This window comes from Trachinotus anak, unplaced genomic scaffold, assembly GCF_046630095.1.
Source record: "Trachinotus anak isolate AG129_WGS33_773 ecotype Australia unplaced genomic scaffold, CSIRO_AGI_Tana_v1 ptg000016l, whole genome shotgun sequence".
Classification (NCBI taxonomy): Eukaryota; Metazoa; Chordata; class Actinopteri; order Carangiformes; family Carangidae; genus Trachinotus; species Trachinotus anak.
This window is the reverse complement of record NW_027273867.1, coordinates 9,615,407-9,637,089: the sequence shown is the minus strand read 5'-3', so window position 1 is coordinate 9,637,089 and position 21,683 is coordinate 9,615,407. Positions and strand designations below refer to the sequence as shown.

At 41.5% G+C, this 21,683-nt stretch overlaps 1 protein-coding gene across 2 annotated transcripts in view; it reads left to right on the top strand.

The window, feature by feature from the left end:
• adgrb2 (adhesion G protein-coupled receptor B2) overlaps positions 1-20,585 on the top strand; it is a 228,823-nt gene extending 208,238 nt beyond the window's left edge. The window contains exons 33-35 of one of the 2 annotated variants that reach the window (XM_071499909.1): positions 1,868-1,981; positions 12,877-12,930; positions 15,887-20,585. In XM_071499909.1, the coding sequence (XP_071356010.1) occupies positions 1,868-1,981; positions 12,877-12,930; positions 15,887-16,063 (345 nt within the window). In that variant the 3' untranslated portion in view covers positions 16,064-20,585. Of the gene's footprint in view, positions 1-1,867; positions 1,982-9,747; positions 9,800-12,876; positions 12,931-15,886 lie in introns of both variants that reach the window. The other variant, XM_071499910.1, reaches the window with a different exon arrangement.
• The last annotated feature ends 1,098 nt before the right edge of the window (positions 20,586-21,683 follow it).

Below are 21,683 nucleotides of genomic sequence, written 5' to 3'. Positions count from 1 at the left end.
AACCTTTCGCTGACTATTATCTGCCTTACTGAAAGAATGTTTGTGCCAATTCATCACACGGTCATGAAAACAAAAACATCACACTGACATGTACAATGATGTTGTCATGTCATTCTCTGGTCTGGGTCCTGGTTGAAGAAACAGCAAAGTAGAGCGCTTTTTGTGTCTGAATGAATACAAGTAATTCAGTTCTGGGTCGATACGTTTGTGGTCGTAGTTGATTGGCTGGTTATATCTGTTGGAACGACGTGGGTCGGCAGTGTGTGAGTATGTTTGTGTTAGAATGACCTGGGTGTCCTGTGAATCTCCAGTCTCTATCGAGTATACGTTTGCAAAAAGCTGAGTCAAATTACTGTACCTCCCTTTGTACTGCTGCTGCTTTTTGTGCGATTTCAGTGTCATCTCGACTGTTGTAGACTGGACATTCACCTTCCACCATGGAGATATATCTGTATACTGCATATAGAGGGTATGAGTGATGATAAGCTACTAACAGTGATGATGGCTGATCATTTTACTTATCTAGCAACTGTACTGGAAAATCATTAGTGGCCGCTGCATGAACAAGGAGACTGGCTCTCCTTGGAAATCAACTCTTTTCTCATCAATTGAGTATTGACTTTTGAGAAAGAGGTTGACATCAGACAACCACTAAAATAGGGAGGGGTACACTTCCATGATTTAATGGAAGGTAAGCCACTTTTCTACCATGTTTTTTTTTTTCTGCCCACCGTCAGAAATAAACTTTCTGAACAGTTTTAAATGTAGTCTGTTAGGGGAAATACTACTTTTCTGAATACTTAAAGGGGTACTCCAGTGATCTTGTATTGCACTTAAAGTTAGTTTGAGTCCTTAGATTTGGTCATTAGAGCTCTCCAGCCCAAGCCCAGATAACCCTGATGACATCATCAGGGTTTTTCGGTGTGATCATTTGAACTATATGTGTAAAATTATTGTTATATATTATAAAATTATCAACTGAGCATTTGAAGGTTACGACAATCACCTACATGAGGTAATAGTTTATTCAGGTTATGACGTTCTTGAGAACCTAAAACTGTATGACTCACACAAGGATATGCCAAAGTCAAAAAGAGAGGCAAAACATACAGCAGCAAAAAAATACACATAGCAAGAAATAAGTAGCACCTTCCTAGCAGAGCAGAGATGAGAATGCCCACTCTGAAGTCACAGGAGCCAGTGCTAAGCGCCAGTCCTGGCCGGTAAGTGTGTGGGTGTGAGTGCTGGCATCTTGCCCCCGTGTCACTTTCAGCTTTGCAAGCTGCTTTGACGATTAGCTACTGTCGAACAGCTCCAGCACTGCCCATTAGCACAGAGAGACAACAGCGGTGGCACTGACAAATGCAGTTTGCTGTCAGAGAATTAAAGATCTGGAATACAGCAGCCATCTAGATAGACATATTCAGAACACAGGGAAGGCAGTTTTTGTCAAATATCCTTTCACTGGGGCCAGAGTTAGATTCTGGTCCATCTGTTAGACATTTAATGAGTTCAACAAAATCCTGAGTTAACAGGACCACCAGCTAGCAGGCGCCAGTCTGCAACAATGACATTCCTGTCAGTCATTTTCACCAAATTTTCACTTAAAGGACTCCTCTGCAGTACTCCCAGTTGCCAAATTCTTAAAGACTGAGGAAGTGGATGATGTATGAGCATGAGCCAGCAATCAATTGATCTGTCGGCATCCCTCTCTAACCTCTTTCATGGCTGGCATCACTGCAGTCCCTCAGCCTTTTACCCATTACCATTCCCCTGCCTGCCCATATATTGGCCCCCCCTTCCGTTTGCTTTTTTTTTTTTTCCTGTTTGGTTCATTTTTGCTGTCCCTTCCTTTCTTCCCTTCCAGAAAGTGATGCACACTCGCAAAAGACATTCTGAGCTGTACCATGAGCTCAACCACTCGTCCAAGTTCCACACCATAGACAGGTATAGCAGGGACGCAGCCATGTCCACATTCAAGGTAAGACCATTGCCCAGAAGCGGGATGGGAACCCACTGTACCAATGCACCTCCACTCCCCTTCACACTTTGTCACAACCCTAAAAAACCCCACCCTGTTAACACTAAAGAATTGACACTGGGAAACCAACACTGACTTCTGCTCAGAAAAAAAAGTAATATGCTTTATACAGAATGTGGTCAGCACTGACTAAATGTTATTAGCACTATAGTGAGCGCTTGTATTTATTCTTACATGCAGCCTTCAGACAATTATAGTCATAAAAATTCTAAGCATCGCTCCCAGTCATTTACAAACATGGGGTACCTTTGAAAGTGGTTGTATTCATTATTGTGAAGTTCTTCCAACCAAATTGCTGCCTCACAAATCTGAAAACATTGTTTGCTCTAGCAAGGGAACTTGAATGTAATGTGAATACTTTATATTTTTTCTTTACCATTTGATTAATTCACTGTTGTACTTATTATCTCGTCTGTGGAGAACTGAACAATAACTACCTCATAAATACAGCTTTAGAGGCACTTTTTTCTGCTTATTTACTGTAAATCCCTTTTATGTCTGATGTAATTGGCCTGAGCTTAATTCATTCTCACACGTGGGTTTGGTGCCTTGTTAAATACCTGTCAAAAAAAAAAGTTGATCACATGAGCTATTAGCTGAGGGATAATCAATCTCGGCCTGTTAATGAAATCCAAATTCTCCAATTTAAGACGAGTGGAACGATTTCTCACCTCACCATTATGCGCTGCTGAGGAAAAAAACACCACTATACATCCACAAGTGCTTTGTCTTTGCCTGTCACACTGCTTTATATGTCTGTTTAATGGATTCATTGTCTATGTACTGTATGTGACTGTTTTTCGTGTGTGTGTGTGTGTGTGTGTGTGTGTGTGTGTGTGTGTCAGTGGGGCGCTTGGGTGGGCACCTGTGCGCATGAGACGCAGACGCATCTTTGAATCATTAATACCTCATTAGCAGCAGACGAAAGAGTCCCTGCTTGCTCTGAACTGACCTTCAGAGGACCAGTTTCATTAAACTTTAAATGCGCACACACACACTCCCCTCATCTGCAGAGCTTCAGTGCGAAGAGCCGTGATGAGTTAGTCAGCCTTGATAGGTGTACTTTCCCCTGGCATCGGCGGCACGCTGGTTCACATCTAATTTACACCGCCAGAGGAGGAACAGAAGCCAGCCTGACATCTTTCATATTCCCCTTGCCATATAGCCACACACATACTGTACACACACACACATACACACAAACATTCTGCCGTTTCCCAATGCCAGACTGGCCTTTTCCTTCACTCCTTATTTGCTCAACGTCTTGATCAAGATTTTCAGAAGCGCTGGCTGACTCCCCGTTCATTAATGCCAAGCAAATATTTTGTGGCAGAGAAGAAAAATGGCAGGCTGCTTGCAAAGGCATGAGCCATATATTAGAAGTCTCTTAACAGTTGCGATGCAGCATGCTAATGTGCCTCAGAGGGAGCTCAGGTGTGCTTTGAGATTATGCCCAAATGTAAAAGGAATGAAAGGCCAGCCACAACTAACAGATAGGCTGTATTTAAACCAATTAAGACAAACTGGAATGCATATTTCCTCTGGGTTAGTGACGTCATGTTAGTTTTGAAATGAAAGGCTAGCATAGATATGGCTTACTCATCCAAATCTATTATGTTAAAAGTAAGTAGGCAGTTCACTTAACTGTGAATAATTACACGGATAATGCTATCAGTGTCAGGCCTTTGACAGGACCCAGCTTGAGTTCAGCTCTGCTGTTGTCAACATCTCACTTCAAGAGTCACCCCCAGACACAGACATGCTGACTATACAGTAATTATGGAGATGAGAAGGATGTGTGTGTGTGTATGTGTGTGGGTGTGGGTGTGTGTGTCCATACACTTGCATATTAGAGTGCCTACGTGTGTGGCTGCATGCCTGTGTGTGGGGTTGTAGGCTTGTGTGTGTGTTTGTGTGTGTGTGTGTGTGTGTGTCCACTTGTTCCTTTATGTTTGTGTGTTTATTTTTGTGTTTGAGCTCAGTGTGTTGTGCTGCCTGTGTTTGAAGCACATAAAATGTGTGTAGGAGACAATTACTGCATGAGTAATGATATAATCATTTCATAATAACTTTAATAACCTCCTTTCTATGCCATATGACAGACACTGACACTGATATTCGCATATATTATGTGAGTGCTGTGATTTAATAGCAAACCTAATTGCATTTTACTAGGATGTCTTCCCATGGATGGACACCCAAAGTACTGTGGAAGCTGATAACCCTTAACTTCACATGGCCAATTGACTTAGTCACTTAAGGACAGGCACTATTGAGCATCTCACCTTTAAATGATGAAGGAGGTTGGCCTGTTCCAAGCAATACAAGGAGCAGGGAAAACCCTCACTCCTGCTTACCTGCCTAATGATCAGTCTTCTATCTCAGGCAGTGATGCCTCCAAACCTCATTAACCCCCCTGACTTTTTCAGGCCTCTCTCTGTCCTTTAAAGCGCCTAAACTGTATTTTAACCCAGACCCTAAACACCCTGTAAACCCTTTTAACCACCGTGGCGGGTGTTCGTCCACCACAGGTCCCCCCTCCCCCTCCACCGAGGCAGAACACTGAGCCATCGCTAGTGCGCAGATCGTCCCTCGTTTACAAAGAAAGTCAACGTAAGACATACTAAACCCCACATAAACCTCGTGCAGTAGAGCCCCTCTAACTCGCTCTAAAGCAGGCCGATGAGTTGATGTGCTACATGTCACTGTGTGCATACCCCATAGTTTGCCACTGTTTGTTTTGCAGCTGTGTTTTCATGCAGCAGTAATGTACACTTCACATGTAATTGACTGTTGGTTAAACCCCTCCCGCAAACAGTGATTGTGCAGTCATAGCTTAACAACTGTAACTAGCAGGCCTGTCAAGCTTTGGATTTCTCCACAAACTGAAGCAGTTTGTGTGTGTGTGTGTGTGTGTGTGTGTGTGTGTGTGTGTGTGTGTGTGTGTGCGTGTGTGTGCGTGTGCGTGTGCGTGTGCATGTGTGTGCGTGCACAGCAGTAGTAAGTGTGTAGGTTTTTCCAAAACCAAAAACTAAAGAGGAAACATGTAAGCACTTGATTGCTGTGTGTTTATCTGCTTTAACGTAAGGTGCAGTCTTTAGCATGTCCAGTTAACTAGCTTAGTTTTATTTTGTACTGTAACTAATCATTACTGTGCCAAGGATCACATCGTTAGTTTGTGGGGTACAAGTTAGATAAAAAAAAAAAAGAAAAAAACAGAACCATGTCCATGACTACCACCTTCACTGTGTGCTGTTGTCTTCTATCTGTAACCTGGTCCAGGATGCTATCAGAGTTTAGGCTAACGATAGCAGTCCTGCTCCTTCTTGGACTTGGGAAAGTTTATTCTCAAGCATCTGCAGAGAGTGCTAACCAAGATAGTTAATTTTTACAAACAAATACAAATACAAAAATAACACATAATAACAGATCTAACATTTCTTCTTAAAATATAAAATAACACCATACTATAATACTAGACTATCTAATAGACCAAGAGCCTGACATTTTCCCTGGGACATGCAGCGTCAGCTTTAGTCTTTCAGCATGATATCATGTACATCAACATCTAGTGCATATTTAAGACCCTTCTTTTCAGAGGACTAAACAAGTCCTCTGAAAACATTAAAAAGTTTACCCAAGCCAAGCAATTAAAAATAAGTTTATGATGCTAACGTTAATACTACCTAGCTACAACTGAACTGGGAGTTTCCAACAAAAAATGAGAAAGCAATATCTACCTCTCTTTGAAATCAAGGAGCCATTGTTTCAAAGACTAAGATTTTTGATGGTAAATCTAATGTGGTTATCATTGTAACATGCGTATTTGCTGGGTGGGAATGGAAAGCTTGACAGGTGTAGCAACAGTGATTCAGAGGGGTGGAGCTTAGCAAATGGTCAATTCAGAGGATGGTGCTTCAGTCTCACATCACCAACTAGTGACAACTGTGGCGACACCAAAAAGCCTATCATTTCCAGACTATGAACAAACAGTGTCAAACTATATTTTTACTCCATGTGGCTGCTCATCTACTTCCTGTCAGCACTGCCTCGTAGTGAAGTGATTGTATTTGATGAGTCTTAATGTCAGATGATCATCTGGTGGTGTGGTGGTGTAAAAGTTTGGTGCATCACACTTTAGTTCTTCAGCATTCATGTAATGAATGCTAATCCCCCTTTCCTCCATCAACTCCTGTACAAATTCATATAGACATATATAATCTGGTATCACTATAACCAGAGAGATGGATTTGTAAGGTGGTCTGATGCAGGACCTGGTTTATCCTCCATGAAAAAACTCATGAAGGCTTTTTAGCTGTTGTTTTGCTGTTTTGGGTTGTGTTTTCATTACTGTTGCACACTCAGTGTGGTATGACAATCCACATAGTCATTGTGTCTGTTTCAGTGCCTGAGTTAAAACCTCATCATGTAAACACCCTAACCAAGTGATAAATCAATTCATAAAGACAATGACCCTCCAAACCGATTTCTAATCACCTCATAAACCATGATATTCTGTCCGTAAACTAGCTCACTGGCACTGAAAATGGCCAAACACTGTGCACTTTGTATGGGTGCTGATGAGAGACTCAGAAATATCACAAAGGCTTATGGGGTCAGAAGAGACCTGATCCATTTTACTTCTGTGGAAAGGTAGGATCTCTGTGTTGGCCGTGTTGAGGAGATGAGTGGATATCAGAAAATGTCCCACACTTTTTTTTTATAACTGTTCTGATCTTATCCAATTTTCTGTGTAAGTGCAGTAGGCTTAAAGTGGTCTTGGGCATTACATGTGCCATCACCGATAGAATCCACATACCTCAATCTCTCAATTTCATGCTTTCCTTGTCTTTCCTCCTCTCTCCCTACCACCCCCCTCACACTTGTTAACTCTATGTTTCCCGGTAACTGGTAATCCGTATATTTACCACACTGATAGCTAGAGGCTGTTAAGTAATAAGTATTACACTGAACAGACGCAAACGAAGGGTAATGCAGACACTTATTAAGACCGCCTGTTAACCTCAGTGTTAAAAATCACCTTGTCTTTCTGTTCAATTAGGCTCCTGAGGCTAACAGAGCGATTCCTGTAGTCAGAAAATAAATAAATGTAAATGTTGCCTTCTGGTACACATTCTGTTGTTATTCTTGTAAAACATATGCATGCCCTTTAAATTCTACTCTACTATTACTCTGGTAAACTATGACTAAGAAAGGTCACTTCCAGGCTGTGACACCAACATATATCTCTCCTGCTGGTTGCAGATATCTGTTTGCATTTTTAATGCAGAAAGATGTATAGCAACCGGCAACAAGAGTTACAATCATGGTGCGATAATGTTAACTTCTTAGCTATTATTTTGCTTTGTTGACAGTGGCTGACCTTGAATCAAATGCTTCTAATATCTATACACAGTCGTATGCCCATAAGAGGAAAATATTTACAGTGTTATATATAATATACTTCATACGATACTCAATATACATAAGTGGATGGAAAGCAGGCTTCGCATTAATGCTAATGGCAAAAACAAATTCAAATCCTGTTCTGTTTTAAGTACAGTGCATGCTCTGACAGGGGCCATATGGCTAGCAGAGGAATGGAGTCCATTTTCATTGTGTCTACCCTAATGGAGACATGATACAAATGGAGTCAGTGGGGTTACTGAAAGACAGAGTGGCTGCAGTGTGTATGCAACACAGTATGTTTTAGCATTAATGTCTGCGCTAATGTTGAGTTTCTCGGCCTCTGTCATTGGGGAACTAGCCTGTCGTTTTCTATCTTCTCCACAGGGTTCAGAAGGTCATAACACAAATTTGCATGCGGTGCCCAATGATGCAGTGCTGTGCCTCTCTGTGTGTGGGATGGACGGTGTGTGTGTGTGTGTGTGTGTGTCTGTGTGAGAGAGAGAGAGTTTGCACTGCATAATGGCCTGGCTGATGCATTTTTTAGCTCTCAAATGGGATATATTTCCATCCCATCGTCTGCTGTGTTCTTGATTAAATGAAGCGTGCTTGGCTTCCCTCTCCAGATAGACAGTGAGGAGTTATGCCGAGCGCAGTCGGATGGAGAAAGAGACAAAGGAAACAAGTACCCTACTTTGTTGTGATTTCACTCATGCTAGATCAGAGCGGCGACAGCGAGCAAATTTCCGATTATGAAAGATGTATTTGCAATTCAATCTAAATGGCTGTAGGCATGTGTGTGAATTCTACAATGAAATCCTAGTCTACCAGGCCACATATGGAAATATATTGTGGCATAGTCTAGGAGGGTTCTTCCATTAGCCTTCCCCATAAAAGAGAGGTGCGACCTGGGGTGCTCTCTTTATGCATCCTCAGTTAACATTAGTGTCTGTTATTGACATTCCAACAATGTTCTCAGGCCACCAAAGGGAAATTTAGGAAAGGTAATGTGTATGCTTTGAGGATGTCGCATGTAAAATGAAGATGTATAATTTTAAATGACAAAGACCCAATTTTTGTTGATTCAGTGAGGGCAATTTGCCTGCACTTGCAAACCCCATAGGTCCTGATAGTCAATTTGCTGGCATTAAGCTAAGGGGCTTCAATTTCACATTCCAGCAATAAAGCAAGTCCTCCTCTCTTCTTCTTCTTCATATCTCATTCTCCCCTCTATTCATCCTCCCGGCTTGACATTTTCCTCTCTTGCTGTCTCCCTCCTTTTCCCATTTCTCCCTCTAAACTCAGCCCTCGGTGGCACGTTTGAGGCATTAATTGAATAATTAATTCCTCTCATTAGCTTGTTTTTAATTATTTCCTTGCCCCCATCTCCGAGCCAAGTATAAACTCATCAACTGTTTTCATCCTTCCACATAAATTGCCCATGAAAACTGAGGGCTGGCGGAGTGTAGCTTTAGCACACTGGCTCTATCAGTGGCTCCTAATGAGGGGACAGTTAGCCCAGGCGGAACAAGCCTAACACTGGCTTCGTGCACCAAGAGGCACAATACTAATTTAGCTCATTTAGTGTCCTTGGGCCAATTAAAGGGAGGTGAAAAGGGCCAAATCCACTAGCTGGAACTGTTTTTCACTATAGGAACACTGGCCTTGGATTGCATTGCGCTGCACTGCACAGGCCCAGACAGCAGAGAACCAAGCCTGTGTGTCTGATTGCTCGTTTGTTTGCAATGTGTTGCACTAATGGAATTTATTTGCCCTACATTCTCCAGATTTGGCTCCTTTGAAGGGCCTTATTAGTTGTGACACAGATTCCTTCCCAGTTAAAGGGTAAATGGCGCTAAAGACCGCCATGGCCAGTTAGTCTATTTTTGTGCCGCCTAATAAACAACGCCGGTGCTGATTTGGCAATCTGGATGCTATCATTATCAAGACGGTGTAAACAAACAAACAAATAAACACACAGAAGCCCTGAAATACTCCAGTGCTGGTTCAATGACAGCTGCAAAATGACAGAAACATTCTGGTATCCACTCAGTCTACCCCTGCATTGTTTTAATGTTACTTTCATTTTCTTCATTTATAAATGTGATTTAAGTTTGTTTCACATGGGCCTCACACTCACTGTATGTCTTTTCTTTGCCTTACTGCTACATTTTATTGATTTCTGTTTTGTTTTTTTTTGTTGTTTTTGTTGTTGTTGTTTTTTTGTCTGTGTGTTTCCTGTTTTATGTCCTGTGTTGGCTGACTGGGCCTTGTGTTGCATGCTTGTTGTCATGTCCCAGTTTGAATGTAGCCAGACAGTCAGCAGAACCATGGGCATCCAAGTCAACAAAGGTAAAGTTAACCCACTTACCCACAACCACCTGTCCTCCCCATCATCTCCCACAGACAGCCCGGCACATTACTCACCCACATCCAGACACGATTTCCATTCCTTGGTCCAAATGAGGGGGGCTCTGAGTGGCAGTGAGTGGGCCACATCCACCAGCAGTGTTGCAGAGGCATCTCAAGAAGGCTTTAGCTGTTTGTGCAGTAGCATCTTTTTTTCTCGTGTGTACTTTCCCGCTGTATCCCTACAAACTGTTTCCTTCATTTGGCTTTGTCATGCTTGCAGCTTGCAGCATCTTCCTTCAGAATCTTGTGGTGCTTGCCTGTAACTTTAAGTGTCAGGCAGTTAGGCAAAAATTTCCACTTGGCAACTGTCACCAATTTCACCAGTGATAAACGAACACTAATTACTATTTAGTACAGTCTTGTAGTTTTTGCAGACACATTTAGCTCTATTTACTCCTGTTATGCCTGCAAAAGTACTATACTCTATATAAGTATTATACCCCCATGATGTCTCCTAAAAAGCCAGAGTGGAGGACTGTAGATAACCTGTTAATGATCAGGTATGATATCAGTGCATAAAAAGCCATACTGCAGGTTCCATCGCGACCACTGATGGTGCACAAGCTGTGCTTTTACAGGTGAATTATCTAACCACATTTGACACTTTGAAGGTTGATGAGGCAGAAATTTAAAGGTACTCATTATGGTGACTGAAACTGGGCGGGAAAAAAAACAGTCTGTCATAAATTAACCTATTAGCCTATTGCACGTAGTTGATAATGTTCATCCTGTCACCCAACACTGATATATTTGACTTTTTAAATGCTTTTTTATGTGGTATAAAAGTCAGTCAAGAGCAAATATGACAGAGAAAAGATGGTGGAAATAATCTACAATTTGGAAAGAAGGAAAGCAGAGAGAAAGAAATAAATAAAGTTGATCAGTTATTTCAAGATCTCCATTTGTTTTGTGAATGCAGCTTTTTGATGGAGAAGTCCTTTATTTAAGTAAAAGCAGTAATATTGCAATACAAAAATACTACAAGTCCTGCATTGAAAATGTCACTTTAATACTTAATACTTACATGTGACTTAAATAAGTATTATATACAGTAGTTGAAGTACCCAAAATGCATAAAAAAATGCCCTTTTATCTAATATATATATGTAATATTATTAGATTACTGTTACTGATGTTTCAGTAACATTTTACTATTGTAGCTGGTGGAGATGGAGTTGCTAGTTTATACTGTATACTTGCAGGTAGTTTAATCTGTAAAAATACATCACAGTGCATAAACTTTGAATGCAAAATACCATGTATTATCAAATACCATGCAAATAACATGTAAAGTAAGTAGAAACTGTATCTACCAGTTTAATATGGTGCCGTAAAAAGCTCTTAATAGTGTGTGTGTTTAATAAGAGTGTGGTACTTGGGTAAATGTACCTAGTTACATTCCACCACTAATGCAGTTGCTACAGATATTTAAACTGTCAATAAATGTAGTCTAAGCTAGTTAATGAGCACATCACACATGACAGTAAATCATGGCACCCAGAGGCAATCTGCTAAGCCACAGAAATGGTTTTAGTCTCTGAAGGAGTGATTCTGAATCTCAAATCTTATATATCAGCATTGAAAGATTTGTTTTTCTGTCTTTCTCCATGCACACATCAAAACACACTCCCAAACATTTTTATAAACATCTCTCTGAGACAGAATGATGCGCAGTGTCGTCTGCTGCTTTTAACAGAGAGAAAAATGAAATATGAGCATGTGTGATGCAGAAACTTCTTTAAATAAAAACTTCAAGCCAAAACCAAAAAAAAGCTACACTCAGTATACTCAATATTGGCCAATTTTTTAGAGACACTGGAGGGAATCAAACTGGGCCCAGACTTGAGGTATACCGGGATTGAGAAAGTACAAATGGTATGAGCACTCACACCCATCCCCTAATGACACACACACACACACACACACTCACATACACACAGGTGTATTGAGCTGCAGGCCAGTCAACCTAACTACCAAAGGAACCACAATACCAAACACTGTGAGATTTGTATTTACAATTTTTTACGCTGCTGTTCCTGGATTCATCACCAGCTCCCACGCTGACCAGCCCAGTAGGAAAATACTTGTTACTTCTGAACAGCAGTGCGTGTTGTGAGCAAAAACGAACTCTGGACCACCCATAGTGCCAAGCCACCGTACGAGTTAAGAAGACGGAAACATAAAAAGAACACTGCAGAGGTGCAGCAGGGGAAGTAAGGCTTATGTGTGGAAGTCAGCAGCAGAACATACAGCGTCAGCCATGTCCACTTTATAGCCTAGCATTAACTATTTAACATGTTAGCCCATGCAGTATAAAATCAATAATGTAGATAGTGTAGATAGCATTTCCGTGCACTTACAACCAGATTAGTTATCCTCTTTCAACATTATTTAGAAAACATGAGCCTCTAGCGCTGCACAGTAGATTCACTGTTGTGGCTTTTAGAATCAGCTTACTTCACACCCACATGCCGTCCTTTTCTTTTATCCCTTCATATTGTAGTGGTAGTTGCTATTAGCTGTGCGTAGCATGTAGGATCTGTTCCCTCGCCCTGTCTGTGCGTCCTCAGTTTTCCCTGTAAGCTTTCACAGGTCAGGATGTTAAAAAGGACCACCTGTTCCTACATGCTGTAGTTCGATAATGTGTGCATAACCATGCTGCACTGTTTCTGTCCGTGTGTGCGTGTTGCCAGTGTGTACACATGTTATGTTCTCTCACGAGGGAGCTGGTGAGAGGGGATTGAGAGATGGAGACAAAGAGAGAGAGAGAGAGAGAGAGAGAGAGAGAGAGAAAGGGTAAAGTGTGAGCACAAAACGACTGCCTGTTCACCTGCTGAAGGTGTGGGAACAATGCTATTGTTTCAGGGCAGAGTTGTCAGTGACTGTGATCCCCCCTCCTCTCCTTTTTCTCTCTCTTTCTTTCCCTCTTTCTTTCTCTCTTTCTCTCTCTCTCATCACCCCCCCCCCCCCCCCCCCCCCCCCCCCCCCGTCTTCTCCCTCCCATTTCATCACCACAGAGGGAAAAGCGATGGAGCATTTCGTCTGCCGGAGGTGAAAAGAACTCGTCGAGTGTAAGTAGAGGGGTTTCTGGCATAGAGAGACAGACAGAGAGAGAGAGAGAGAGAGAGAGAGAGAGAGAGAAAGGGTAAAGTGTGAGCACAGAGAGAGGGAGGAGATGGGGCTTTGGGGCAAGAAGGGAATAGAGGCAGAGGCAGAGATGGCAAAAGGGAATGGATAGACACGCAGTGGCAGCACAATCGCGTTAGCCTAGTCTCCCAGGGATAAAGTTGGGCTTAACTGCAGCATTACCCACACTCCTGCATTACAAAATGTTCCTTCGCCAGCGTTTAGCATGCAAATTGGCTCCCAGATTATGCCTTTTGTATTCATTTTACCAACTGTCAGGCTGTGACGCAGGGAGAATGATAATCAGGCAGATATTGCCCCCTAGCGCTTGGGCGACGCTCATCACACTGCAAGAGTGGAAGGGAGTGCTGTGGTACTGCAGATCAATGAACTGTCTGTGTGTGTGTGTGTGTGTGTGTGTGTGTGTGTGAGAGAGAGAGAGAGAGAGTGAGAGTGTGTGTCTCAGATGAAGAGATAGACAGGGTTTGAGGGTGTGAAAAACTCAAAGTGAATTACATGTGAGTACTTTTGACGAGGTGGTAAAAAGATAGGAAGGCGGGATTGTGGGGAAAGAGAGTAGAGAAAAGAAAATGAAAGAAGGTGAATGAGAGAGCTGAATTGTTCGGAGGAGATACAGAAGTGCTCTCTCCTCTAATGGATTACATATGTACAAACAGGCTCAATGATGTCGGGGTAATGGACATCACAGAATTTGCTCTCAAATACACTTTTCAAAGCACTTATCTTAGGATACATTGCCGAAACTTCTGTTGATATTCATCTTCTCTACAGCATGAATATTCAGCTTCATGGAGTCCAAAAGCCCTGCTGCAGCTGGGTCCATCATGTCTGTGAAAATCACCACGTGTAGTCTTTTTTTTTTGTCTCTCTATGTTTTGCTCCACCAAGATTCATCTTGGCTAGCAATCCCTCATGTCTTTTCCCAGCTCGTATCTGTGAAATCATTATCTCCACAAGATAACGAGTCGGATTTGAATAATGGCCCTTATCTGATGCATAATGCTACCTCTAATTCTGTTTTCGAGCTAATCCTCCAACATGTATTTTACATGCATGGTGGGCACATCTGCGGACCACATGCAGCAATCACAGACCCAGGTCTAGCAGGGTTCATGCTTTATCAGTTTATTTGAAAAGTTACTGATTGAGAGAGGTGGGAGATGAGTGAGGAAAGATATCATTTCTGTAGATAATAGAACAGGAGTAGTTATTTTTATTATTATTATTTTAAAGCGCAGGTAGGTATGGTGTTGCTGTTTAGTATTTGTGAGGTTAAATAACTTCTATGGAATGGCAGTGAGTGGTGGGCCTCTCCGTGTGAGACGTACGATCAGATTCAGCATCTGTGAGTGTATATTGTGTAAATATATTGTAAATGTATCCATCTCCAAATCTGTACACAGGTTAAAACTGTTCAAAGCAATGGTTTCCAGGTACTGCTTTTAAAGGAAACTTCTAGATTATTACAACTTGGGTCTTATTTCATAGTGCTCACCTAATTTAATTGTTGAAACAACATTGTGACTAAGCCCGACGTGGCAGCAATCATGAGCAGCCAGATAATCAGACAGGTTGTAAACAAGCCAACAGTTTAGTCTGATTATCTAAAGCCATTTACCTTGTGGTGAGTGTGTGCACATGACTGTGGTGCGAATGGTAGGTCAAAGTTGAAACTTGGAATCAGGAGTTGTATTCACTAACTATGGGGACCCAGGGCAAGTATTATCTGTGGGACCCTGGTTCCCCATCACCCCAGTTCCCCAATTTTGTTTGTATTTAAGAATATGCTTGGTGCATTGAAGTGTGATATTAAGAAATATGCTTTATTATGCTGTTTGTTTAATCTATACAAAAACTGAACTTCCTGGAGTCTTGGCTGCTTGCCTGCCAAGGAAGAGTCCAATAATGCTCATAGAATTGTCATTTTACACTTCAGGCAAGATTTATAATGTGTTAATTAGAGGTGCTGGTGGAAAGATTCTGTTACCATTCGATAGGCTAGTTGTTTCCCAAAGCTAACCAGCTGTATACTTAATGGACAATGGAATAGACAAATGGGACAAATCTCCTCATTTAATCTCCACCAGAAAGCAAATAAGCATGTTTCTGAAATGTTGAATTATTCCTTTAAGATGCTGAAATTTGTAGATGTACAATTTGTATGGTAAAAATGATGGAATAGGTAAAAGACTAATGCCCTTACCAATTCAGTTTATATTGTGCTTTAATGCATACTCCAACACAAGTTTGCAGTCAGTTGAATTACCACAGTACTTGCTGCACAGGCAATCAAGGGCCTATTGCTTGGGCTTATTGTTAATGCGGAAATTGGTATGTAAACTAGGGTGGATGTTGAAAACAGACAATTCAGGTAAAACTGTAATTAATCTTCTTTTTTGTCCTCCAAATACGCTTTGCTAACCTAGTTATTTGTTTAAACACAGTGTGATCATCTGATATAACTGTTTTTGTACCTGTTGCAGAGCTCCTCCATAATATTGCATCACTTGAGATTAAAATGATACAACCCATCTTATTTAAAGACTTTTGGCCCTATATTACACCTGGTGCAAAGCAGCGCAAAGCACAATGCAAGTGTCTTTGCTAGTTTCAGACCAACACAGTTGTCATTTTTCCCATCAAGCACCCACATTTTTTAAAACGCATTATCAAGATTGTACAACCCTTTTCAACCATGCGGCTCACACAGCAAAAATTAGCAAAAAGTGGATATTAAAAAGGCCCTAAAAGCACTTTAGACTATACACTTTGGACTATTACAACAGAGCTCTCTGTACCCTTTCCAGTTCCATGTGGCACCTTCAGTTGCACCTAACCTTTCCTTACACGGCCCTTTTCCTTGTCCTTCTTCTCCATTAGGACAAGTCAACCCCGGAGGACCAGAGCTCCTGGGACAGCTTCAAGACCATGACCCCCGAGCTGTCCATCGTGCCTGGGGAGCAGAAGGACCGGATGGAGCTGCACAATAAGAACTGGGACTCCTCCTCTGCTAACACACCTGACTCATCCGAGGGAGACTTCCAGACTGAAGTGTGAAGACACGCAGATGTACACACACTCACTTGAATACACACATTCTCATGCTGAGATAGAGTACAGATGCACACAGAGATACTGAACTTCTGAAAAGCTATACATAAGTACATGATTTCTGGCAAAGATCTCACACACACTGCTCCCCGTCTCCTGCAATGTGCTCTGTCGGATCCCATACTGTATTTGTTTACTTCTGCAGTGGACAGACGTGGAAAGAAGACTGTTCTACTCTATATTTTCACAAAGACTATTGAAAAGAAAGAACAGGGGCTTGACACGTCTGTGATTGAGAAAGATTTTTAAATGAACTTAAAAAAAAATAACCTATGAAAACTTATTTCTGAGAAAAATGTCTTGATTTTATTCTGGAGAAAAAAAGAAAATCTCTGTCAATTGTTTGATGATATGGGGGGGTAAAAAAAAAAAAGAAAAAGAAGAATATTTCTGCACCGTTCAGTTCTTTTTATAGCAAGGGGAGAAAAATCTCACTGAGGTTTCTCACACTGGTAGCTCCCCCTAGGCACCCTGCTTTCATTTATTTCCTTTTCCCTTCTAATGGATGATGACAGCGTTCAATCTCTCATTCTTTACTTTTTTTTCTTTTTCTTTTTCTTTTCATCATTTTGGATGGATAGGGGATGGGAAAGAGCTGCTCATTGATATGTGCCATCCTCTCTGCTTTTTTCAGGTTCCAGTTCAACAATCCCATCCATCCATTCCTCTCTTGTCCTCTGTGTCAACACTGTATTCCCCCTTTTTTTGTGTGTGTGTATTTTCTATGGTTTAGTTTAAAAAAAATGTCCTCCCCTATGGTTTGAAACTTTTAATGAAAAAATAATACGACTGAAACAAATAACTACCAACTGAGTTGTGTTCTATGGTTTAACTGTTCAAGAAGAAATGATTTATTTTCAGACTGGTTTGGAGTTTTTTTTTCATCATTATTTTTTCTTTTTTTCATTTCCAGTGAGGATTAACCCATGTGGAACTTAGAAAAAATGATTTGGGACACACATAGCACATAAATGTGAGCTTGCTTTCTGAGGTAATGTGTTATCCACCCATGAGGGAAAAGAAGGATAGTGATTGTCATGCAGATTCTTTTTTTCCCCAACTGCTTGGAGATAAAGGCCTTTAAAGATTGCTGCATTTGAATCCATTTCAGCCATCACCAATCACAGTGATGCCAGAAAAAGATAATGTCTCAGTCATTTTCAGCCCAAATGGAATCCGTGCTAGCTCTGCTTAGCATCTCTCAATGTAATCGCTTACAGTGAACTACTGATCAGTTCAGCGGCTAATTCTTTTCTTCTTTCCCCAACAACTTAAAATCACACCCTTTCTTTCATCTGCCGCCTCCTTCACTTTTCTTCTTGTCTGTTGCTCGTTCTGCCCACCTAGCGTCGTGCTCCCAGGAGGCATGAAATCTTGATTTTAGCAGTGAAGCCAGTTGTATAATTCCTTGTTCACATGGATCCCTCTCTTAGTGATTGTATCCTGCACTTGTGAGCGCAGCAGCTGCAGAAAGACATCCTGAAACAGAAAGACAGAAAGAGAGTCACACATAAGTCTACAAGGTGACTGACACACTGAAGAGGAAAAGAAAAATAGCCAATAGTGATGCTTCCTACTTGACATTCTACATCCATACTGCAGTCGCTACAAGAGGCCGACCAGTTTCCTGCTGTTGCTATGTTAGCACATCAGTCCTCCACACACAGACGAAAGATCGAATCAAAATCAAATAAAATCAAGTTTATTAATGTAGCACGTTTAAAACAACCAGAGTTGGCACCAAGGTGCTGTACAAATTTTAGGCACAAGATAAGTAAGTGAGTAAAGTGACATTGAATAACAACAGTGATTGGCAATGATGAAATACAAGGCAATATCAAAATATGTGCAAAAACAGAATAAAAGACCACATGACATTTGATTGAACACAGAAGGCTATTCCAAAGCTTTGGAGCTTTGACCTGATCTCCGTTACCCTCTAGCCCCAATCGTGGGATCAAGGCCTAGAGTTGGAGGAGGGCTAGGAGAAGTACTGAAATGTACAGTGGCGCAAGCCCATGTTTGATTTTAAAAGCAAGTAAATTAACGTTGAATCTGACTATGTTTTTGACAGAGAGAGCCATTGTAGGGATGCCAGTACTGGTGTAATGCTGTCTCTTTTTCTGGTACCAGCAAGGAGTCTCGCTGCAGCATTCTGCTCCAGCTGCAGGCCAGACCAAGACGACTGACCAATAGCTGGGTACAGAGAGCTGCAATAATCCAGCCCTGAGTAGATCAATGCCGTGGCACAGTCCTCATATTGTTAAGAGAGGTGGTGGACTTCAGTTTTGCTATTTTCCTCAGCTGAAGATAGCAACCTTTCACTACAGAGTTCATCTGTTTGTCAAATTTCAGTGCCAAGTGGCATGGGCATGATAGTGGCCCTGAGTCGACAGCTATACTCCCTCTGGTGTTGGGGGGCGGGCAAAAACAATCAACTCTGTCTTGTTGTCATTCAAATGAAGACAGTTTTTGCCATCTAGCATTTCACATCCTAGTGGCAATCAAGGGTGGATGTGATAGAGTTGCAATCCCCCAAATTCAATAGAAGGTATATTTTTGTGTCGTCAGCATAACAGTGAAAGATGGCATTGCACTTGCAGAAGATGGAGTCTGAAGACAGCATAGACAAAGCAAATAAAATGGGCCTTAAAATGGAACCTTAAGGTCGTCCACATGTGATGACGATAAGAGAGGAGGAGAAAGTCAAAATCTTAAAAGGGAAACACCTCTTTGTTAAGTAGGAGGCAAACAACTTGAGTGCAGTCCCTTGGATGCCAACCTGGTCCTTGAGATGGTTTAAAAGAATGCAATGATCAACCATGTCGAAAGCTGTGCTGCAGTCTAAAAGAATGACAATGGCACATTGTTAAGAGAGAACTAGATCATTTGAAAGGTAGACTCTGTGCCATGACAAGCTCTGACATTTGATTTGAATTTCTCCTAGATGTTATTATTGTCTAAATAAGAAGTTATTTGTAGATAACCTCTCCAGAACTTTGGACATGATTCATCATGGGAACTTGGAGATTAGACAGAAATTATTTCGTTCTGCTCTGTCAAGGTTTGTTCATAAAAAGTTGGGCTTGTTAATACAGGTTGGACTATTGCATTCTTTAAAACAGGACAGGACAGTTTGATTAGCAAGACTGCTATTTATAATGAGAGAAACTGAGGGCCCTAGAGTGTCCCATACTTCCTTTAAAAAGTATGATGGAACATATGTACATTGAAACTTTTGTGGCTTGATAACTTTTCTGTGTATGTTCAAAGCAGCTCTTTGGAGAAAGAGATGAGAGACAATTTAGCATGCGTGAGAGAAAATGACATCCAAGGAAAAAGATTCTAGAATATATAGCGAGAAAGCTAGAGGTGCAGCTTAAGAAGGGGGAGTGCTCAAAACAGTAATTATCCAGGGATGGTGATTTGTCCTGACATTTTCCAATGCAGCTCTCAAACCATCTGTTTAAAGATCCCTAATGTGGTAGTAGTGCAGCGCAGCGCAGATGGCGAGACAAGAGTGGGGCCCTTCTAACCTTTCAAGCTAATCAGCTGATAGGCAAACCTACAGCCCGCCTCCTCCCAGAGGAGCGAGACAGGTTCGGCCTTAAGTTTCCGAGTTGAGGTCACATTCACCTGACCTTCTGTGAAGCTCAGGGTCCAGATCTACCGTAGAGTGTGTCCAAACAGAAAGACGCAACGCTCCATTGGATACACAGTGTCAGTAAATGGGTCCTACTCTATAGCAGAAAGAAAACATATGAAACAGATTTGACCTTGACTCAGACAAATTAGATTTTTTTTTTTTTTTGTAAAACTAAACATTTAGAGAGAAAGCTCTATATTAATTCTCCACAAAGCCTTGTTCCCATGGTAACTTGCAAAAAGAAAGAAAGAAAGAGTGCACTATAGGATTTGCATTATAGGATTTCAGTGAGAATTTTCTTATTTTTCTCATTTTTCTCTCAGCCCTCATTGAGTTTTCAAGCTCACCTTCAAGAACGGTAAGTGGGATGCTGCTGACTGAAGTAGAGATGTTTGACTGATTTTTCGAATGTGCCACTGCTTCTAAAGATCATCTTGCAACTTGTTTGCTATGAGAGACTCTGATGTGACTAACACAAAATGATGCTGGTCAGGTGGTCAGGGTATGTCAATTATTTTTTCTTTTTTCTGTTAGCTGCCTGCCAAGCTCAGAAAAAAAATGAAACACTGATAAGCAAACCTGCAAGTTTATTCCATGTGGAAGCCAACGTCTATGCTCACCTTCACCTCCACCCTTCAGCCTTTGATGCTTAGGTGTTAACCGACTGCTACAACCATCCGACATTCTAGTTGATTTATTTCTGACAAACCCTCCCTTTCCTTTTCTCCCTCATTTTTGTTCTTTTTATACATAAGATTGTACAAAGTAGTCCTCTAATGTTTTCATAGTGTCTTTTTATATGAAAATAAATTTTCAAATTGATCTCAGTGTCTCATATGTGCATATGCGCTGCTTCAAGGGCATCTGTGGATGAGAACAACTGGGCTCTTTCTTGATTTGCAGTGTACTCACAATCCCATGTTTTCATAATATCACTCTGAGTATTGGGCATGACAAACTCTGTTACCCAGAAGCATTGAAGCTTAACTGTGACCAATCAGAGGCCCCGCTGGTCTGTCTGAAAATGTAAGAGGAACAGTTCTGTGGGTCTGAAGCTATGTTGCACTGGAATAACCGAAGGGGGAAATGTCAACTCAAAGTGATTATTTCATTAAAAATGTATAAACTTTGAGCGATATTTATGCTAATAACAATCCTCTTCCACAGTGGAATTTCCCAAAAATGCTTTTGTTATGTAACATGGTGAAAATAAGATGGGTGTGGATGGGTGGATGGGTTTTAATAGTCCAGTCAGTGAGGCTGCAATGAAGGAACAAGAGGGGGTGGCACAGTGCGCATGCCTCAGCTACTCTACATTTGCCCTCCAAGGGGCTTGTGGGTAATTCAGTGTGGATGAGTCTGCCCATGGAGCTGCCATCAGTCACCCTGGAGAAAGGCCACCAACTGGAACTTTCTCAAGGGAGTGAGAGGGATGAGAGAGAGGTCAGAGGAGGAAGAAAATAGAGAAGGCAGCCCCAAGGATGAAATGCATGGTGACAGAGTAAAAGCAAGGAAGGGACTTTCACATTACTTCTGGCAGTAGCATTGCAGTGATTAGAGTGCCTCTTGGTTATTTTTCCCTCAGGTTTGCGGGTAATTAAGTTGTGGTACTGGTGTGTCACAAGTGACCCTAGGACAGACCCTGCTGACAAATAACACAGGGAGACAAAGTGAGGAGTGGACAGACATGAGCTGAAAGAAGATATAACAAATCTCAACTTGACTCAGGCTGTGTCCACCAGGAACCTCCTGTCAGCACTGCCTTTTGCTTGATAGTTACAATGCAGACAGGGCACGCTAGTGTGTTGTTGACAGCCCTGGGAGATTAGCGTGTTTTAGAGCTCAGAACAGCAAGTCCTGAAAGTTTAATATAGATGAGTTACACAATAGAGCAATAGAGTTCCACTGTGTGTTTTGAAA